General features: G+C 35.8%; 1 protein-coding gene across 9 annotated transcripts in view; it reads left to right on the forward strand.

The window, feature by feature from the left end:
- AGFG1 (ArfGAP with FG repeats 1) overlaps positions 1–19,553 on the forward strand; it is an 89,120-nt gene that overhangs the window by 41,497 nt on the left and 28,070 nt on the right. For 4 of the 9 annotated variants that reach the window (XM_031008613.3, XM_055380595.2, XM_031008614.3 and 1 more), the window contains exons 3-7: positions 6,335–6,450; positions 10,151–10,313; positions 11,157–11,310; positions 17,479–17,598; positions 18,523–18,594. In XM_031008613.3, coding sequence (XP_030864473.1) covers positions 6,335–6,450; positions 10,151–10,313; positions 11,157–11,310; positions 17,479–17,598; positions 18,523–18,594 — 625 coding nt within the window. The remainder of the gene's footprint in view (positions 1–6,334; positions 6,451–10,150; positions 10,314–11,156; positions 11,311–17,478; positions 17,599–18,522; positions 18,595–19,553) is intronic. The other 5 variants (XM_031008616.3, XM_031008617.3, XM_031008618.3 and 2 more) reach the window with 2 other exon arrangements.

Below are 19,553 nucleotides of genomic sequence, written 5' to 3' on the forward strand. Positions count from 1 at the left end.
ATGCTTCGTAACAGTCTCCTTATTAAACTTCCTTCAAATTATCCAAATTGACTGTGCCATCCGTTTCTGTAGTAACTGACTGATAAAATATGCTTTAACATGTTTTAGATTCTGTCAGTGTCTGTTATGATTCCAGTTTTAGAGTGGATTAGGACTAAGGGAAAAAATTATCAATTTTATGAATTTATTCTGTTGTCTGGTGTGATTTTATTTTTAGTTCTTCCATAATATCTGGTTTTGAGTATTGCCATTTTATTGAACACTTAATATGGCACAGCCCATTATTTGAAGCATTATGGGGAATCCAAAAGTAAATGAGACACATGCTCCGTGGTTCTACTACTAGGCAGTTTGGAATGAGTTTCCTGTGAGAGCTACAAAATGCTAGAAGTTCAGAGGAGGGAGAGTGCTCTGTCAAGACCACTATGATTGTGTCTGTAGCAGGAATGAAGGGAGATCTACAGCTTCCTGTATTTTCCTGGTAAGACCACCCTTCCCAGTCATTGCTTATCTCATCACTCCATAGCCCATCACTGCAAACCACCTAAGAGACCAGGCCCAAAAGTAATATAACTAATACAATTTTTTTTGTTGTTTTTTGAGACAGTCTTGCTCTGTCACCCAGGCTGGAGTACAGTGGCACGATCTCAGCTCACTGCACCTTCTGCCTCCCGGGTTCAAGCAATTCTCCTGCCTCAGCCTTCTGAGTAGCTGGAATTACAGGTGCATGCCACCATGCCCGGCTTATTTTTTTGTGTGTGTTCTTAGTAGAGATGGGGTTTCACCATTTCGTCCAGGCTGGTCTTTACCTCCTGACCCCGCAAAGTGCTGGGATTATAGACGTGAGCCACTGCACCTGGCCAAACTAATACTATTTAAAGTTTATATACCCGTTCCTAGTACAAAACATATATTAATTTACTTAACTCTAAACCTCCCTATGAAATAGGTTATATTATTATTTGCATTTTACAGATAAATGTTAACTTGCTCAAGTCAAATAGCAGCAAACAGAGTTGGAATTCAGACTCATGCAGTCTGATTCCCTTGTCCAAGCTCATTAACTACCATAACCATCACATTATTCTACAATTAGAATTGACTATTCACCTCCCCCAAAAGAGACCATCAAAACCAATTCCATTGTTCCATATAATTCCTTGTTTTAGGTGTCATTCTTGCTCCTCAGTGCTGTTTTTAGCCCTTCATCCCCACTTTTAATGTCAATAGATTTTATCACTTGCTGCATCTTCTTGTTGCAGTCATACCAGTCAGTCTCCCTCATTCAGTATTTATTTATTTATTTCGAGACAGGGTCTCACTGTATGACACCCAGGATGGAGTAGAGTGGTATGATCAAGGGTGACTGCAACCTCTACTTGTCGGGCTCAGGTGATTCTCTCACCTCAGCCTCCTGAGTAGCTGGGACTACACATGCACCACCATGCTCAGTGAATTTTTGTATTTTTTGTAGAGACTGTATTTTGCCATGTTGCCCAGGCTGGTCTTGAATTCCTGGGCTCAAGCAATCCATCCGTTTGGGCCTCGCAAAGTGCTGGGATTACAGGAGTGAGCCATCGTATTCAGCCCCCTCATTCATTTTAGATACTGTTTTTATTCTCACTAGTGTTAATCATTTTGGCAATTCCAGTATCCATGTAGATATCTGCATGGCCCTCTGAATTCCTTGACCTCCGGTGATCCTTCATACTACTTTAGACCTTTTATTGATTGATAACTGTATCACCTCCCAGATTTCAGTTTCAAGCATCCAGTTCTCTGACCACCACTGATTCTCTCTTCCTGGCTTACTCTAATACTGGAGCTAACAATTTTGGGACAATCATCAGCATCTCTATTCCTTCATTTCACTAAATCCCTTTGTTATCCGTCTTCCTCCTGATGTCTTTATTTTTCTTAGCTTAGATTCCATGGTCTGTTAATATAATCACCTTTTTCCAACTTCTGTCATATTCTGCTTGATTAAACCAATATTCTACCTACTTTTACCTAAATAGCCAGATAAAGCTGGAGAAAAAAAGCCTTCGGACTAGTTTCACTTTATATATTGATGGCCATAAGTCTTCAGTGCTTCCTAGTCAGTTCATTCTCTCCCTTTTTTCCCAACCTTGAAACCCCCTTTTTTCAGTTGATGGTGTTTATTTTAATAAAAAACCAAAACAAGCAGAAAAGAGACTTTATACTCCATCAGCAAATCTAGATGCCTGAAATAGCAATGTTAGTAGAATGTTGGGAGCAGAAGGCAACCTTTCAGGGACTAAACTGTGAGTAGGTCATAAGGAATTAGAGATTGATGTTTTCCCAGGTGTGTCACTGAAACACTGTCTGTGTTAAATGAATCTTACCGCGTAATAGGCTTACTGGCTAAATTTGGGAGATGCTGAAAGCTATGTATAGTTTGAATCTCTCTTTCCCTCTCTCTCTGATGTTCTGATACAGAGGCAAGGAAAGATGAATAAAATTACAGGTAGAAAGTAAGTTTCCATCTGCTGGCCTAGACGTTACCAAAGCATTGGTTTTCAAACTTTAGCCCACTTCAGAATAACCTGGAGGACTTGATAAAACAGATTGCTGGGTTCTACCTAGAGGGACTGATTTCACGTCTTGGGTGGCTCCTGAAAATTTGCATTTCCAACAAGTTCTTAGTTGACACTGATGTTGCTTGCTGATTTACAGAACTGGGAATCACATACTGAGAGTTACTTCACTTGAGTAAGAATTCAGCTGCCAAGAGTGTCAAGATTGGTTAGGATTTTGATCTATAAATATAGGAAGTAGCTGCTGTGGGGCAATATAATAGGAAATTAGAGCCGATTAATAACTTTGAGGGACTTTGACAGTGAGACAGTTTGAATTTGTAGAGGACTCAAGCAGCTATTTTTAATGACTTTTTCTCTAGCAGTGTGACCTTCCAGAGAGCAGGAACAGAACCACAGCAGTTAGTAAACAATTTTGAGGGAATCCTGCAGGCTGCTTATGTCAAATAGTTTATCATCAAGCACTCCATCTTTGCTTTGCGTTACGAGTGCCAAGATGGCAGCTCTATGATCTGTCTGCCCTTAGCCCATCTGCTTCATTTTATTTATTTATTTGTATGCTTATTATTTATTCATTTATTGATTTTAGTTTTAAAAGTTGTATGTGGCAGAGGTTTTGGAATATAGTAAAGTGTCCATCAAATACAGTCAATAGTTTCATGGCTTTGGGTAAATAACTACCCTGTCTCTTGTTTTCTCATTTGGGAAGTTTTAAAATAGAAGAATGAAAAACTTCCAGGCCTCCCTTTATGAATGTAACTGATAAATCTTTAAAAATCTTAAAGAATTACATTTTGGGAGAATCATTAGTTAGGTTTCTGCCTGAGGAGAGTCCCATGTAGTTCTTTTTAAGTGGCTAAATGTTGGACAAGCTGGGTCTCTTAAAGGTTTGTAGTATTTCTGGCAGTAAGTTGCACTAATGTTCCTGGATGTCTGTACTTCTCAGGCGTTGCCAGTGAAATGTTTTCATAATGGATTGTGCCTTACTCTAGTTCTCACTCGTTTTAACTGTCACTTCCTAAATGACTTTATAGTATCTGTACTGAGCCTGGAATAGGAAGGAACCACAAGAAATATATATATAGACAGACAGACACAGAGTCTCACTCTGTCGCCAGGCTGGAGTGCAGTGGCGCGATCTCGGCTCACTGCAACCTCTGACTCCCGGGTTCAAGCGATTCTCCTGCTTCAGCCTCTGGAGTAGCTGGGGTTACAGGCATGCACCACCATGCCCAGCTATTTGTTTTTTCTGTATTTTTAGTAGAGGTGGGGTTTCACTATGTTGGCCATGATGGTCTCGATCTCCTGACCTCGTGATCCTCCCGCCTTGGCCTCCCATAGTGCTGGGATTACAGGCGTGAGCCACCACGCCCGACCCACAAGAAATGTTTTGAAACAGATTTGGGGACATGATAGGAAAGGAGAAGGGCAAGTCCTTTCTCCTAACCTTTCTCTTATTTATCCCATACCCAGTTCAGTGAGCAGGTAAGATTGAGAAGTATGCTTTTCCTTCCCTGATTTCTTAAATACTTGTCAGGGTTTTTGAAACCAGATACTATGCTCTTTTCATAGTGTCGTAATTGCTTATTCTTTAAAATAATGTATTTTGGAAACTTGTGGACTTGTTTTTGATAATTTTGCTGAGGAATAGTTGATAACTTGGATATTTAAACTGATAACGTGTACATACTTAAAGTGTACAATTTGATGAGTTTTGACATTTGTATGTATCATGAAACCACTACCACAATAACAAGATAGCATATATTTTCATTGTGCAACCCTTTGTAATGAATCCACTGATCTGCTTTTCATCGCTGTAGACTGGTTTACATTAAAAATTTAAATGAATGGAAATATGCAGTATATACGTTTTGGTGGGGGGGTGCACAGGTTTCTTTCAGCATAATCTTGAGGTTTATTCATGTTTCTTGTATTAATGGTTTTCTCCTTTTAATTGCTGAATAATGTTCTTTGGATATTCTCCGATTTGTTTATTCACTTGTTTATGAACAATTGGGTGATTTCCAGTTTGGGGTTATTATCAGTAAAGCTGCTATAAATATTTATGTACAGTCTGAGTGTGGAAAAGTGCTTTTATTTTTCTTGAATAAATACCTAGAAGTAGAATGGCTACATCATATGCTAGGTCTATGTTTAACTCTTGAGAAACTGCCAAATGTTTTCCAAAGTGCTTACACCATTTTACATTCTAAAGGATTCCGGTTGTTCCACATTGTTACCAACACATGATGCGGTCACACTTTGTTTTCAGCTTTTCTAGTAGTATATGCATGTCTATCTTGTGGAGTCTCAGTGTCTTTTTTTTTTTTTTTTTTTTTTTAAAGACGGAGTTTTGCTCTTGTCGCCCAGGCTGGAGTGCAATGACATGATCTCGGCTCACTGCAACCTCCCCTTCCTGGGTTCAAGCCATTCTTCTGACTCAGCCTCCCGAGTAGCTGGGATTACAGGCATGCACCACTACGCCTGGCTAATTTTTTTGTATTTTTTAGTAGAGATGGGGTTTCACCATTTTGGCCAGTCTAGTCCCGAACTCCTGACCTCAGGTGATCCGCCTGCACCCGGCCTCAGTGTCATTTTAATTTGCATTTTATGCATGACTAATGATAGTGGGCTGCTGATATCTTTGGTGAAGTGTTTGTTCAGACCTTTTGGCCCCGCTTTAAACAAGTGTTGGCTGGGCGTGGTGGCTCGCGCCTGTGATCCCAGCACTTTGGGAGGCTGAGGCGGGCAGATCGCTTGAGCTCATGAGTTCGAGACCAGCCTGGGCAACATGGTGAAACACCATCTCTACAAAAAATACAAAAAATTAGCCACCTGTGGTGCTGCACTCCTGTAGTCCCAGCTTACTCAGGAGGCTGAAGTGGGAGGATGGCTTGAGCCTGGGAGGCAGAGGTTGCAATAAGCTGAGATTGCACCACTGCACTCCATCCTGGGTGATAGAGACAGACCTTTTCTCAAACAAACAAAAACCAAAACAAGTGTTGGGTTATCTGTCTTTTATAATTGAGTTGTAGGAATTCTTTATATATTCCAGTTTCAAGTTCTTATACATTTTACAAATAGTTTTTATCAGTTGGTGTCTTGATTTTTGTATTTTTTAAGTTTTTTGAAGAATAGTTTTTTATTTTGACGAAGTCTGCTTTATCAGTTTTTCTCTTTATAGTTCTTTTTGTGCTATTTTATTTCATTTCTCTTTTGGTTTTTCTGAAAGTTAAATATCTCAGATTCTCATTTTTTAGCTATTGGACCAAAAATGCATAGGAGACAGCAGCTATAAAGCTAATAGTGTGTTTGCCTTATATTTGTGTTTATTGTTACAATTTTAAAGTGTTTATGATTCTAGTATTTTTGTTTGTTCTTTTTGGTTTTTTAGACTTGCTAAAGGGCCTGTGAAATAGCTATTGGTTCAGTTCCTTTGTTTTGTGAGTAAGGGAACTGAGCAGGTTACATGACTTTGCTAATGGTGAAGTTTATGATTATGCCAAGACTGAAAAGACCCCAGGTCCTCTGAAATCCCACTTCACTCTTCATTTCCCCTTTTTAATGATTTTGTTGCTAAAATTTTACTGCATACCGCAACATATTAAAAATAAATTTAGTTCCTTTATTTCTGTTTATTAGTATCCTCATTGAAAGCATATTATTAAAATTATTATGTAGATTAGCTTCCTGAAAGAATCATAGTATCCCCTTAAAATTTCATTAAGTGAAGATGTTGAATTTAACATATTTTTTTTTAATTCTTTCCAAAGGTCTGTAAACAGATTTGGCTAGGATTATTTGATGATAGATCTTCAGCAATTCCAGACTTCAGGGATCCACAAAAAGTGAAAGAGTTTCTACAAGAAAAGTATGAAAAGAAAAGATGGTGAGTGAAGAGTTTGTATGTAGAATAAAGCCTCCCCAAATCACATATTAACTATGGGTAAGGTTAGTCTGACACAATGAAGGATAAAAGACAGACAGTGAGAACTAGATAGGTATATAATTCATTATCCCTTGGCTTTTTGTTGGTTTGGTTTCTGAAAACCTTTACTTCTACTTTATCTTAACTCATCTGTTCCTGGCAGCAGGCTTTTTGTTGTAATAATTACCAGGAAAGTTAGGGATTCTTCCTTCTAATCATTCCCTATCTCTGTTAGCTTCTTTAAATATGTTTTGCCCTACATAGCCTCCATTCTTAAAAATCATTAATTTAGCAAGTATTTACTGAGTCATATCTTTTTTTAATTTATTGAGTTTCATCTTCTGTATACTAGGCACTATGCTAAAGCTCTGGTGTAGTAATCCATCTACTTAATTGTCTGTTGTAGCCTTTGCTCAAAATATTTTTTCTTTTGACCTAAGAAATCAGTTTACTTTCTGGTTAAGAAGGGAGCATTTACTTTTCCCTAACTAAATCTATCAGATGTTAATTTTTAAAAATTAATTCCAACAGGTCGTACATATAGCTAGTAAGCCCCTTCCTATGGAATAGGGACTATATCTATAAAGCTAGTGTTAAGCTAATGAGGGTTCTTCATTTTTAGCTATATGAGCACAATTTAAGTTACTAAGACTCATTAACTATGAACTTTTGGTTATTTCTTTAATAGTATTGAATAGTGGATACTTTCATCTTGGGAGGTTAAGAAGATGGGGCAGAGAGTCAAAATAGAGGGAATAAATAATGGGGAAGTAACGAGCTTCTTGTTTGCTTGAGGAACTCTGTTTCAACCCAAGAGAATCTGTTCAGAGCCTGTTTTTGTCCTGAGGGAACATTTGTTGTGGTTTACAGCAGAGGTCTTTACCTTCATTCAGGAGCACATTAGCTCTGACTTGCATGCACTATCAAAATTTGTATTCTTACTACTTTCCAAAATAGACTACTTTTTTTCTTTTTTTTTTTGGAGACTGAGTTTTGCTTTTGTCACCTAGGCTGGAGTGCAATGGTGCGATCTCGGCTCACTGCAACCTCCGCCTCCTGGGTTCAAGCAATTCTCATGCCTCAGCCTCCCAAGTAGCTGGGATTACAGGCACCCACCACCACGCCTGGCTAATTTTTTGCATTTTTAGTAGAGACAGGGTTTCGCCATGTTGACCAGGCTGGTCTTGAACTGCTGACCTCAGGTGATCCACCTGCCTCAGCCTCCCAAAGTGCTGGGATTACAGTTGTGAGCCACTGTGCCCGGCCTAAAATAGACTACTTTTTGCAAGGCAAGATTAGTCAGGGCTATATTCAGCTGTACTAGAAGACATCAGGTATGAAAATAGATTAAAATACACCAGTAAAATTTAAGTTCAGGAAAGAAGAAAATACTAGAAGGTGGGTTGATAGTAAAAATATGGTAGCATAAATGATTCTTTTAAAATGAAAGGTATAATTATCCTTTTATCATTTTGGTTCTGAATTTCCTAGACATTCTACCCTGTAGGAAAGACTGTTCTCCTTACATAGCCCTAACCTAGTTTTGTTTTCTCAGCCGTGTTACTTTTACCAATTCAGAAAGTGAGTTTGGTTAGGGATTAGTTTATGGTCAGCTCTAGCTATCAAGAGAAAAGTGAGTGTGAGTAACAGTTGGTAGAATTAAAATCATAGATCCTTACCCCCACATTTATAACAGTAATGTATTATTCATTCAAACTATAACGCAAATACCTAGAAACCTCAAATAATTACAGTTTATGTTATTTTTTTTCTTTCCTGAGAAACAGGATAATAAGAGTTATACAAATAGAGACTTCAAGTGGTGGGACAGGTGACCATCATTAAGAGGGCCAGGACCTGTATGTTTTTAATCCAGACTGCTGCACACCTGTAACATATAGCTAGCAAGCAGTGAAATTGGTTTCTAACATGGAATAAGCACTATCCAGATGCAGCATCCCTAAAAATACTCACTGTAACTATACTTAAAACAGTGATGATGGTGTTATCCAAAGGGATTTTGAAACTGTTCTTTTGACCAGTTCTCAAAATCACTTTCTGTGTTATACTAGAAGACATCAGGTATGAAAATAGATTAAAATACACCAGTAAAATTTAAGTTCAGGAAAGAAGAAAATCCTAGAAGGTGGGTTGATAGTAAAAATATGGTAGCATATTACTTTGCCAGGTGAGTCTTTTGAACCAATAACTATCATTTGATTTTATCCTTTGATAAGACTTGGCTATACTCAAGAATTTGTATTAGTAGTATGCTAAATTATGGGAAAATATAACTTCTTGTATTCATTGTCATATATCTTTTATCTCTCCCATTTACTTAAAAGCAGTTGTTTGTGATTATTATGTAGTTTAGTGACAGTGAACACTTAGTTAACACGTATACCAGGAATTGTTCTCAGTGCTTTACAAATGTTAACTTGTTTAAACCTAGGCAACTCTGCCTCTCCATTTTATAAATGAAAAAAATGGAAGCACAAAGAGTTGAAGTATTAATAGTTTGCCCAAGGTTTCACAGCCATTTAGTGGTAGAGCTGGGATTTGAACTCTTGTCTCTGGAACAGGTGCTCTTAAGCATGGTTTTCCTTCTTTCCTCACCTACTTCATATGGGGAATAAGAAGGAGGGTAAGACAAAACCCAGAATTACAAAGAGCAAAATCTCTCACATAATCCCACACCTAGAGGTCAGGATTGCCGATGTTTGGACATTATTCTATCCTTGCTACCTCTCCTTTCTTGACTCGCCTCCTCACATAAATCATGTGTTTATATGACTGGAATCAAATCTGAAAGACCTGTGAAGTTTCCTCTTTCCATGTCAAAGCAGAGTAGCTATGAGTATTGTATTATCGTAAATTTTTTTTCCTTGATAGATGTTGGGTTTGTTTCCCAGTTTTTGTGAAATTATAAAGAGAGGACTGTGGTTAACATCTGTGTGTACATGCATCTGTATACACTTACCAGTTCTTAAGGATGTTTCTGGAAGTGGCACTTCTGGTGCACAAAGCACACCTATTTATATATTTTAGTAGGTAGCAATAAAAAATTGTAAAGTTCACACTTAGCTGATAGGTGAATAAAACCTTAATTTGCATTTTTGTCAGGTTAAAAGTGTTTTCATTTCTGTGTCTCCTGTCTTCTGTGAATTGCTTCTTTTGTTCATTTAAAATGGGATGATCTTATTCTTACAGATGTAATAAGCCTTTATATTTTAGGCTGTTAACTGTAATATTACAAATGTTTTCCTACCTCATCTTTCTTCAAATGTTATTTAGATCTTAAGATAATTTTAAAAATTATAGTATGAACTATTCATCGTGATGATTAATTGTAGGTCCTCTGTTTAAAAAAAGCAGTTATTTCTTATATTGTACTTAATATCTTAGAAAAACCATAAATAAGTAATTGAAACAAGTTTTGTGGTTAGTCTTCTCTTTCTCTGAGTATTTCAAATATTTAATGGGTGTAGTCTTAAGCTATCGTTCCTTTTTTAAAAAATATGCAAAGTTATTCTGTGTGAGAGGGTTTTCAGATAAGATTAATGGTGAAACAATCTTGTACAAAGTTAGAATTAAGCTTATCATTTTTTGATATAGAATTACCTACATTTTTTTTTAGTTAACTGTTTTTTACATGTTTTAGGTATGTCCCGCCAGAACAAGCCAAAGTCGTGGCATCAGTTCATGCATCTATTTCAGGGTCCTCTGCCAGTAGCACAAGCAGCACACCTGAGGTCAAACCACTGAAATCTCTTTTAGGGGATTCTGCACCAACACTGCACTTAAATAAGGGCACACCTAGTCAGGTGAGTAGTCTTTGAATCTTTGTAGGGACTTCGACTTAAAGAGGGCTTGAGTATCAAGAATTTGAGAATTCTTTAAGACAGCAGCATAATCTTGTATGCCAGTAGCATTATGTTCCAATGGTTTGTTATGCATTAAGAAATTGTTGGTTAAGTGGTTGAAATGTATATATACTTGTTCTTTTTGCTATTGCTAATATGAGTTTCTTTGACTTCTCTGCAACTTTGTAAAGGTGAGTTATACAGGAATGTTGCTATAGCTATATATATGTGTGTGTGTGTGTATACATGTATATACGTATATATCGTGTTATACAATTTGTAAAACATGAATCTATGGTGACCATCAGAGTTAGAATGTATAGTCTCTTTGATACACTTTTCTAGGAAGGGATTTCTTAGTAGTAGAGTTTTCCCACATGTGTGATTGTGAAGCATGTTGATCATTGCAACACAAGGGACTTTGCATTATACCTTATTCTTAAAAATGAACAAAATGGAATATTTTCATAAGTTGCTACCTAAAGTTTGTCTTCTACACTTTATTACAGTTGATGGGGCTGTGACAGATCTGTTACTGTGTGGCATTGCAGCCTCTATCCTATACAAGAATGGTTCAGAGGCGTAGTACTGTGGATTAAATCCTGCCCTTTTTGATGACACATACTAAGACATTTAGATAAATTTCTCTGTTTTCACAAAAGATTGAGTGAAAAATGAGAAAGGTTAACTCAGCATACTGTAACTCTTCGTATGTATAAGTGTGTTTTAAGTTTGCAGATAGTTTTGTATAAAGATTTTGCAGATCTGACTGGAATATCTTTATAGTTAATATGTGGTTTGTAGTCCCCAGTTGTAGGTCGTTCTCAAGGGCAGCAGCAGGAGAAGAAGCAATTTGACCTTTTAAGCGATCTCGGCTCAGACATCTTTGCTGCTCCAGCTCCTCAGTCAACAGCTACAGCCAATTTTGCTAACTTTGCACATTTCAACAGTCATGCAGGTAAGTGTTTTTTCCCAACAGCTTTTGCTGGGGATGCATATAAAACACCAAGAAACATCAATTCTTTATCACACTTTGAGGATCAGTAAACATTTTTTGTTGAAAATGTTTTGTCACTTGTAACTGTTGAGCTGTAATATGTAACCATATAATTGTGTTGCTTTTTAATCACAGAAGAGATTATATTTAATGTCGGTTGGCATGACCTCTTTCCGTGGAAAAATGGGGAAAGGATGTAATGTCTATTTTTTATTCTTTATGAAATTGAAAATGTTCAAAAGTAATTGGATACTCTAACGTTTATGTGTTAATCACTCATGGCTAATCTTGTTTCATTTGTCATTCCACTCACTGTCATATTATTTTGAAGCAAATTTTAGACATAGTATTAGTTTATCCTTAAGTATTGTGTATATCAATCTATAAAACATACTTTTTTTGTTAAATATAACCACATTAGTAGCATCATTCTCTAAATAATAGTAGTAATAATAATTCATTAGGATTCAAATGTTCATTATAGTTCAGATTTTTCCATACACATACATACATACATACGTACATATGTACATGCATGCATATATACATACATACAGTTTGTTCGAATCAGATTTCCAACAAGGTCCACAGACTGCAATTGTGAGACATGTCTCTTAGGTCTCTAAGTTCATAAGATTTTTCCTGTATTCCTTCTTTTTCCTCCTCTGTAATTAGTGAAGAAATTTGCTTAGTTGTCCTATACAGTTTTCAGTAGTCTGAATTAGTTGATTGCACCACTATGGTGCCCTGTAACAAGTTCCTATGTTCTGTTTCTTGTTATTAGGTTATTGGATCCAGAGACTTAATCAGTTACAGGTTCTTCCTATTAGGAGGATGAGTGGCTGGGGATATTCTTACTACTTGGGATTTAAGAGGCATGTAATTTTGGATTGTGTTTTTATAATGTTAGCTGTTGGTGCTCAGTACCCGAGTCCATTGCATAAAAATAATGATGTTCTGAATTTATTCCTTCACTTATTAGCTGAAATACTATTTAAAAATCTTTATCTGGTGGCATGATTTGTTTAGGAAAATCAGAATACGTGATTCTTTTCCATCAGATATCAGAATAATGAGTTGATTTCCTAGCATTTTATAATGGTGACTTTTTTCTTTAGTATCATTATGACTTCATAGATTAAAACATTTGCTACATCTCAGTTTGCTGTCGTTATTATCCTTAGTAGTACTCAGATTAGCCCACCTTAGGAGTAGGAACATTTTGAGGTTGGATCCTACAGATACAACTCATTCATTCATTCATTTATTTGAGGTGGAGTCTCGCTCTCTCGCCGAGGCTGGAGTGCAGTGGTACAATCTTACTGTGACCTCCGCCACCCGGGTTTAAGCTATTCTCTCACCTCAGCCTCCCAGGTAGCTGGGATTACAAGCGTGCACCACAGCACCCGAAATTATATACAAATGTAAAATTTTGTATTTTAGTAATACAAAATACTAATTTTTAATTTTTAATAGAGATGGGGTTTCACCATGTTGGCCAGGCTGGTCTCGAACTCCTGACCTTAAGTGATCTACTCACCTTGGCCTCCCAAAGTGCTGGGATTACAGGCATGAGCCACTGTGCCCAGCCTCTTTTTTTTTTTTGAGATGGAGTCTCACTCTCTTGTTCACACTGGAGTGCAGTGGCACAATCTTGCCTTACCGCAACCTCTGCCTCCCGGGTTCAGCCAATTCTCCTGCCTCAGCCTCCTGAGTAACTGGGATCACAGGTGCCCGCCACCACTCCCGGCTGTTTTTTGTGTTTTTTAGTAAAGATGGGGTTTCACCATGTTGACCAGGCTGGTCTCGAACTCCTGACCTCAGGTGTTCCGCCTGCCTTGGCCTCCCAGAGTACTGGGATTACAGGTGTGAGCCACTCTGCCCGGCCCTAAAGATACTTTTTTGATAGAACTCTTGTGGTCTTTGAATGGCCTTTTCTCCCCTCCTTATTCTCAGATTTAACATATTTGTTACAAACATGTTTAATGCATGTCACCAGAAATTGGGATTTATGGAGTTTTATTTTGTTAACAAGTATGCAAACCTTGCAGAGGTACTTAGGTAATATTTAAAAATTGATTATTGAAGTATAGATTTGGTCACTTGTATCTCCTTAATTGTAATAGCAATAGTCTGATAGGGAAGTGGCATAATGTAGTGAAAAGAACCTGGGCTTTGGAGATGGGACAACCTGGGTTCAGATGCTGGCTTTCTTGCTTATTATCTGTGTAACTTTGGGCAAATTACCTAACATTTCTAAATTTTCTATTCTATAAATTGTCTTTGATAAGTGGCAAGGTTCAAGTGAGATGATGCATTTAAGTGGTTTACCATCTAAAAGGTACAATAAACATTGTTTATCTTCTCTCTTTTATACACACTTCATATATATGTACATATGTATACACATATACACTTATGTATGTATGTTTGTATGTTTACATGCATTTAAGAAAAAGGATCATACTTTATGGCAAGTTTTTATGCTGTTTTAATCTTTCAGTCTTAGTTAAGATTCCACAAATGGTTTAGATTCATTTCCTAACAGCTTGGGGATTTCTTGAGTCTTTACAGTTGCTTCTTTATGCTTAAACAGTGTAAAAGCATACATAGTATTTGTGTTGGAAATGCGTATGGAATCTATTTTGGATGCCAGTAAGCTGTGATGTTTATATCATGGAAAGTTTACCAGTCTGCATTTTGAGTGATTAAATAAGTATCAAACCAAATGTAGAACATTAATTTAGGAATTTAGTCATTTTATAGCTTTATTTTGATAATTTAAAACTTTGCTTTATATTATTTTGGCACGTGTGTATGAGGTATTGGCTAAAACTTACTCTTTTATTTGTCATAGATTATGTAAGTTAAATTATGGACAAGAAAAATTCAAGACTGTATCTTTGTAAAAGATGTATTTCACAATTTTATGAGCATAACAGAATCCAGTGCTGATAGAATGGACTTCCTGTTTGTATTTTAGAACTTACTTTGCCTTATTTTACTTACCTGTGAGATTGTGATGGTTTTTCGTTTTCTTTCAATTTGATGACCTGGCTTCTTTTTGGATAATGATAATATGAAGTATATTATACATAATCACACTCCAAAATATGCTGTTTGGGATAGTTTGAAAAATTGTAGAAAAACTTCTCTCCAGCCACATTTCTTTCTAGCAAGCAATAAGGGAACCTTTTGTTTTAAATATTAATAAAAACATTTTCTAAGGACATGCTTTAGAAGGAAACTGTGGCGTAATTTTTATATGTCTCATTTGTGTATTTGCTTTAAAAAGGAGTCCTAGGATGACATGGATCTCTTTTTTCAGGAAAGGTTGTACTGAGAAGGATAAGAAATTTTGGGTTTCTTTTGCTTAAGTTGTTGGAGTTGTGGTAGATTTCCCTTCTCCTGTGTTACCTGAGCTGCAAAATCCCAGAAAACATGGAGAACCTCTTTCCCCGTAACCCTCCAGATAAGAAGCGATTTCCCCCCTGACCAGATAAGAACCCCAACTCTCTTTTTTCACCTCTTGCATTTGAATGCTGGTAAAAAGAGTTGGTGGGAGAGCCAATAAATAGAGTAAAACTTGTGTAATTTATGAATATATTCTGGTTTTATCTCCATTTTAGGATTATTGAAATATAATGCAAAATTACTGATAACCACCAAATTCTTTTGTAAATTTGCAACTTATTTCTTGTTCCCTTTGTTTTTCTCTCTTTAAATGCAGTTTGTGAGTCTTCACAGGTAATGTTGGACTTTTCTTTGTAGCCCTATTAGCCAAAAATGGTTAGACAAGTCACTGCAACTCTACAGACTAATTTGTACCATGGTTGCACTAATACTTTCAACAGCTCCCTTAAAATGCACTTTGAAAACAATAGCCATCATTTAATTGTAGGATATGCAGTAAAGGAAAAGAATCTTATATTTTGATCAGATTGATAGAAAGTGGTTAATCTTAACTGTTTTGTTTCTTGTCTGAAGAAAGAATGAAATAGCTACATGTAGGCTGTGAGTCAGGCTGCCTGAGAGGAGTTGTTTTTTAGTCTGAAGTTCTTAATTACAAATGTCTGCTCAGATTACCTTTTTTTTCTTTACTTTATTTGACTTTTGGTTTCATTACAGGAGAATAAAATGTATATGCCTGTTACAAGAAGAAACTACTGAATTACTCATTTATTTTTCCTTCTACTATGGTTGATACCATCTTTTGACGTTTTGCCTTGGAGTAGTTTTTAGTTAAAAACTAGGTCATGGTTTAACTGAAATGTCTTTTTCCAGAGCCTTTCCAAGCATTCAGAATCCTTAGTTTTCCATATATAGTTCAGAAAGTCATTGATTGCCAATTTCTTCTCATCCTGATATTCTTGTTAATTTTAAAAAAATATTAGTTGAAAATTTTATCCTGAACAGTTTGATATGACTGATGGAACCATTAATGGCAAATGATAATTATTCACATATGCCAGTCTGCTTCATTAGCATTGTTTTGTAGGGAAACTTTTTCTTTTGTAGATAATTTAGTGACTTAAAAGCCAGAAGCCTTTAGTCTTCACGTGAGCATTCAGGCTGAGGTATAGTATTTGTGGATGTGTGTTGCTGGGTGGGGTCATTACTGGGTTCAGAAAAAGTCATCTTCTACAGAAAGACGCATGAAGCTAGAAATAAAATTCACCTACTGAATTTGGTTATTTTGCCTGATGATAAACATCATATCACAAAACCTGTGCACTGTAAACTGTAATTGGTTTTTGTCACATTCTATACTGTAGGATTTAAACCCAACTGCCTTGCAACTCAGGTAACACAAATGAGTAGTATAATGTTGTGTTTAAAGAACTATGGTGCCCTTTTTAAAGGGGATGTTCTAATCTGTTACCACATGGAAATAGGGGTTTAGGATACTAGATATATTGATTTTTTTTTTAATAAGAGAAGCTAGAAGTCTTTTTGTTTATTGTGAAGTGCCCTCTTTTTAAATGTTGGGAATTCATGGGAAATAATGTTAAATACTGTACAGATGAAACAAAGCATATCTGTCAGATGAATTTGCTGAGGGCTGCTAGTTTGCATCCTATGATCTATCTTCCTGTCTCATGAATATGTGTTTTTCTTTGAAGAGGAATGATAACTATTAGCAAGACTCAGGCTCATTAATTTGGGGTCTTAAGTTCCACACTAAGTTGACTCCTTTGTACTTTTTGAAATACGATTATTTAAGAAACAGCTTTACCATTGTGTTACATTCTGCTTAGCTTGGATTTCTTTGTACAGAGATTGCCTGAGTGTCCAGATAGTAATTTTTGTATTACTGAATTTATTAGTGTTGAATTTACAAAGTTGTGTTTTCCAAAGTTTCATTCTGCAGCACTTATAATTGATTGTTGAAGATAGTGAATAGATCAGTGCCTAGAAGTAAAAATGGATACAAGTATTATAAAGTCCTGTCTTGCCTATTTAATAGGTATTCTATTAATGTTTGGGGCTCTGAATTATATGCTATAATTTCTATGCTAGCATTCATTGTTTCTTACATTTTAATGAGTTTAAAATTGCAGGCTTCTAATAGAATATGAATATCTTCAATTTATTTGGTGATCTTGTCCTTTTTTTAAATTTTTATATATGGCCATGGTGAGACATTTGTAAACTTAAAAAAAGCTTTATTAATTAAACCATTTTTGTATTATTATTTTAAGTATTTCAATTATTATTCAGATTCACATAGTTGATTACCATTTTTAATCAGTGAATTTTTCCAGGATGTTTTCTACGTCTTTGTCTGCTTTCCTGTAACTCAGTACTGTAACTCAGTACTCTGAAATAGTTTCCTTTGTTAATAGAGTCACTTTTATAGTACTGTGCTTGAGGTCATATATACAGAGTATTGTATCCAAATTTATCATTGCACAAAGTGTTTTTGGAAATTCTTGGTTACTCGTTAGTAAATTACCTGTAATTGGGTTAAATACTGGTAGGGTTTAAAATCTGATTGCTAAGTGAATTCTCTATAAAGTGAGTTTTGATACATAGAAACTTTTCATATAATTCTTAAACTCATGTGTCATGTATTTTCATTTATAGTTTTCATATTCATTAACATATGTTGTTCCTTACCATTTACAGCTCAGAATTCTGCAAATGCAGATTTTGCAAACTTTGATGCATTTGGACAGTCTAGTGGTTCGAGTAATTTTGGAGGTTTCCCCACAGCAAGTCACTCTCCTTTTCAGCCCCAAACTACAGGTAGAGCTTCTACAGCATTGTGCTTAAATGTTTACTTTACAAAACAAAACTCTCTAAATGTAGTTTTGAAAAATTAGTCTAAACTTAAATTCTGTAATTATCTGACTTTAAAATGGTTGTATCTTCAAAAGCTCTGGGGAAACCTGAACTCTTTATTTTTTTCTATGTTCATTTGTTTTTCTGCATTATTTGGTATATTGTCTGTTTGACAACATCCATTCTCCTCCTTTTCCTGCACATGAATCTTCCTTATATCTACCATGCACACAGGACAGAGGCATGACACTACTATAAGCATTTCTCTCTCTCTGTCTCTTTTTTTTTTTTTGGCAATCCTCCTGCCTCAGGATGGAATACAGGCACATGCCACCACTCCCAGCTAAATTTTTTTTTTTTTTTTTGGTAGCAGCTGGGTCTCACTATGTTGCCCAGGCTGGTCTTGAACTCCTGGCCTCAAGTTATCCTCCTGCCTTGACCTCCCACGGTGCTGGGATTACAGGTGTGAGCCACTGTGCCCAGCCAGTACTATAAGTTTTTTAAGGTTCATAGAATCCATTGATTTAGGCTGACATTATACCTCTTAATAAAGGAAGCTGGTTGCTTCTGTAGAGCTAAAAATGTAAGTAATTTTGGGGGCAACAAGCCTGAGAAAAATTTTTATATGTTTATTAGACAAGAGTAGATTAATGATCACTTCAGTCGAACTTGGAAATAGTTTTCTGTGCAGGAATTGGTGTTTAAACATTGAATACTCTTTCCATAAATTGCGCTGTTTTCATAAACTCATGGAACCCTTATTTAGATTTTTGGCTGATTACTTTTCTTTCAACTTTTAACTGTATATTGTCTTAAAGCCTTTTCTTTCAATTTTCTTTTTTTTTTTTTCTTTAACTTTCATCATTTACATAATTTCTGGCTGTCCAGCATTTAGAATGCTTTCATCTAGCTGCAGTTTTGGTGAATTTACTTCAGCTTTTCCTCTTCAGGCTACCCACAGTAAGTTCTGTTGTCAAGTAGGCATCTTATACTAATTTGTATATTTTTGCTATACTTCAAGGGTTTTTCCAATTATAGATTGTTAATAATTCTTTAGTGATAATCCTTCATAAAAATCTCTTCCAACTCTATTTATTAAACTCAGAGTTAGAGAACACAATAGTAGACAATCAAAGAGTTACTTGGTTTAATAATAATTTGAAATAATATTCTTTATATAAATTTTGAAAGTTTAGTATGCACTTTGTTTGCCAGCTCCTTGTAACAGGTCACAATATTTTACATACAAACATACATTACTTACCTTTAATTGAAACCACCATGATTTAACTCTTGAAAGAAATTTGATCAGTGTATTTTTTTTTAGAATGTATAAAAACCTGCTTGATAGAAAGTGTTCGTGTTTTTTTAATAGAGGTTCATGCATTCTGTTTTAAAATTATCTGTAGTTGTCTTTTCTATCACTTTAATATATAACTGTGTATATATACTGTTTTGATTTCTGAAACTAAAGTTTAGAAATAAAGAACTAATACCCCAAAAATGTAGGATCAAAAGCATAGAATGAAATATACTGGTTTTAGTCTTTTGATAGTACTTTAAGGAGGTCTCTATAATAGAGAACAGATTTTAAAGATGTAACAGGATATATATAATAGTGGCCATTAGGTGAATTGTGTTTTATAAAGTCAAAAATTGCTATAATGTATTATGTACTGTAATTTTAATGCCTTGAACTATATGGTACGGCATGATTTTACAGTGGACATCTTGATATTGTATGCACATTAAACTATTATGTGGAATTAAATAGTAGCTCTTCAAGTGAAGTAAGTATAAATGTCAACGACCATCTTTTAAGGAATTTTGGATCACCATCCTTTAAGAAATTTTGGATCACGGTAACACATTTTACACATTGTTAATCGCTACCCCTGGGATTTGTTTAAACTGCTTCA

This window comes from Gorilla gorilla, chromosome 11 (genome assembly GCF_029281585.2).
Source record: "Gorilla gorilla gorilla isolate KB3781 chromosome 11, NHGRI_mGorGor1-v2.1_pri, whole genome shotgun sequence".
In the NCBI taxonomy this organism is placed as follows: Eukaryota; Metazoa; Chordata; class Mammalia; order Primates; family Hominidae; genus Gorilla; species Gorilla gorilla.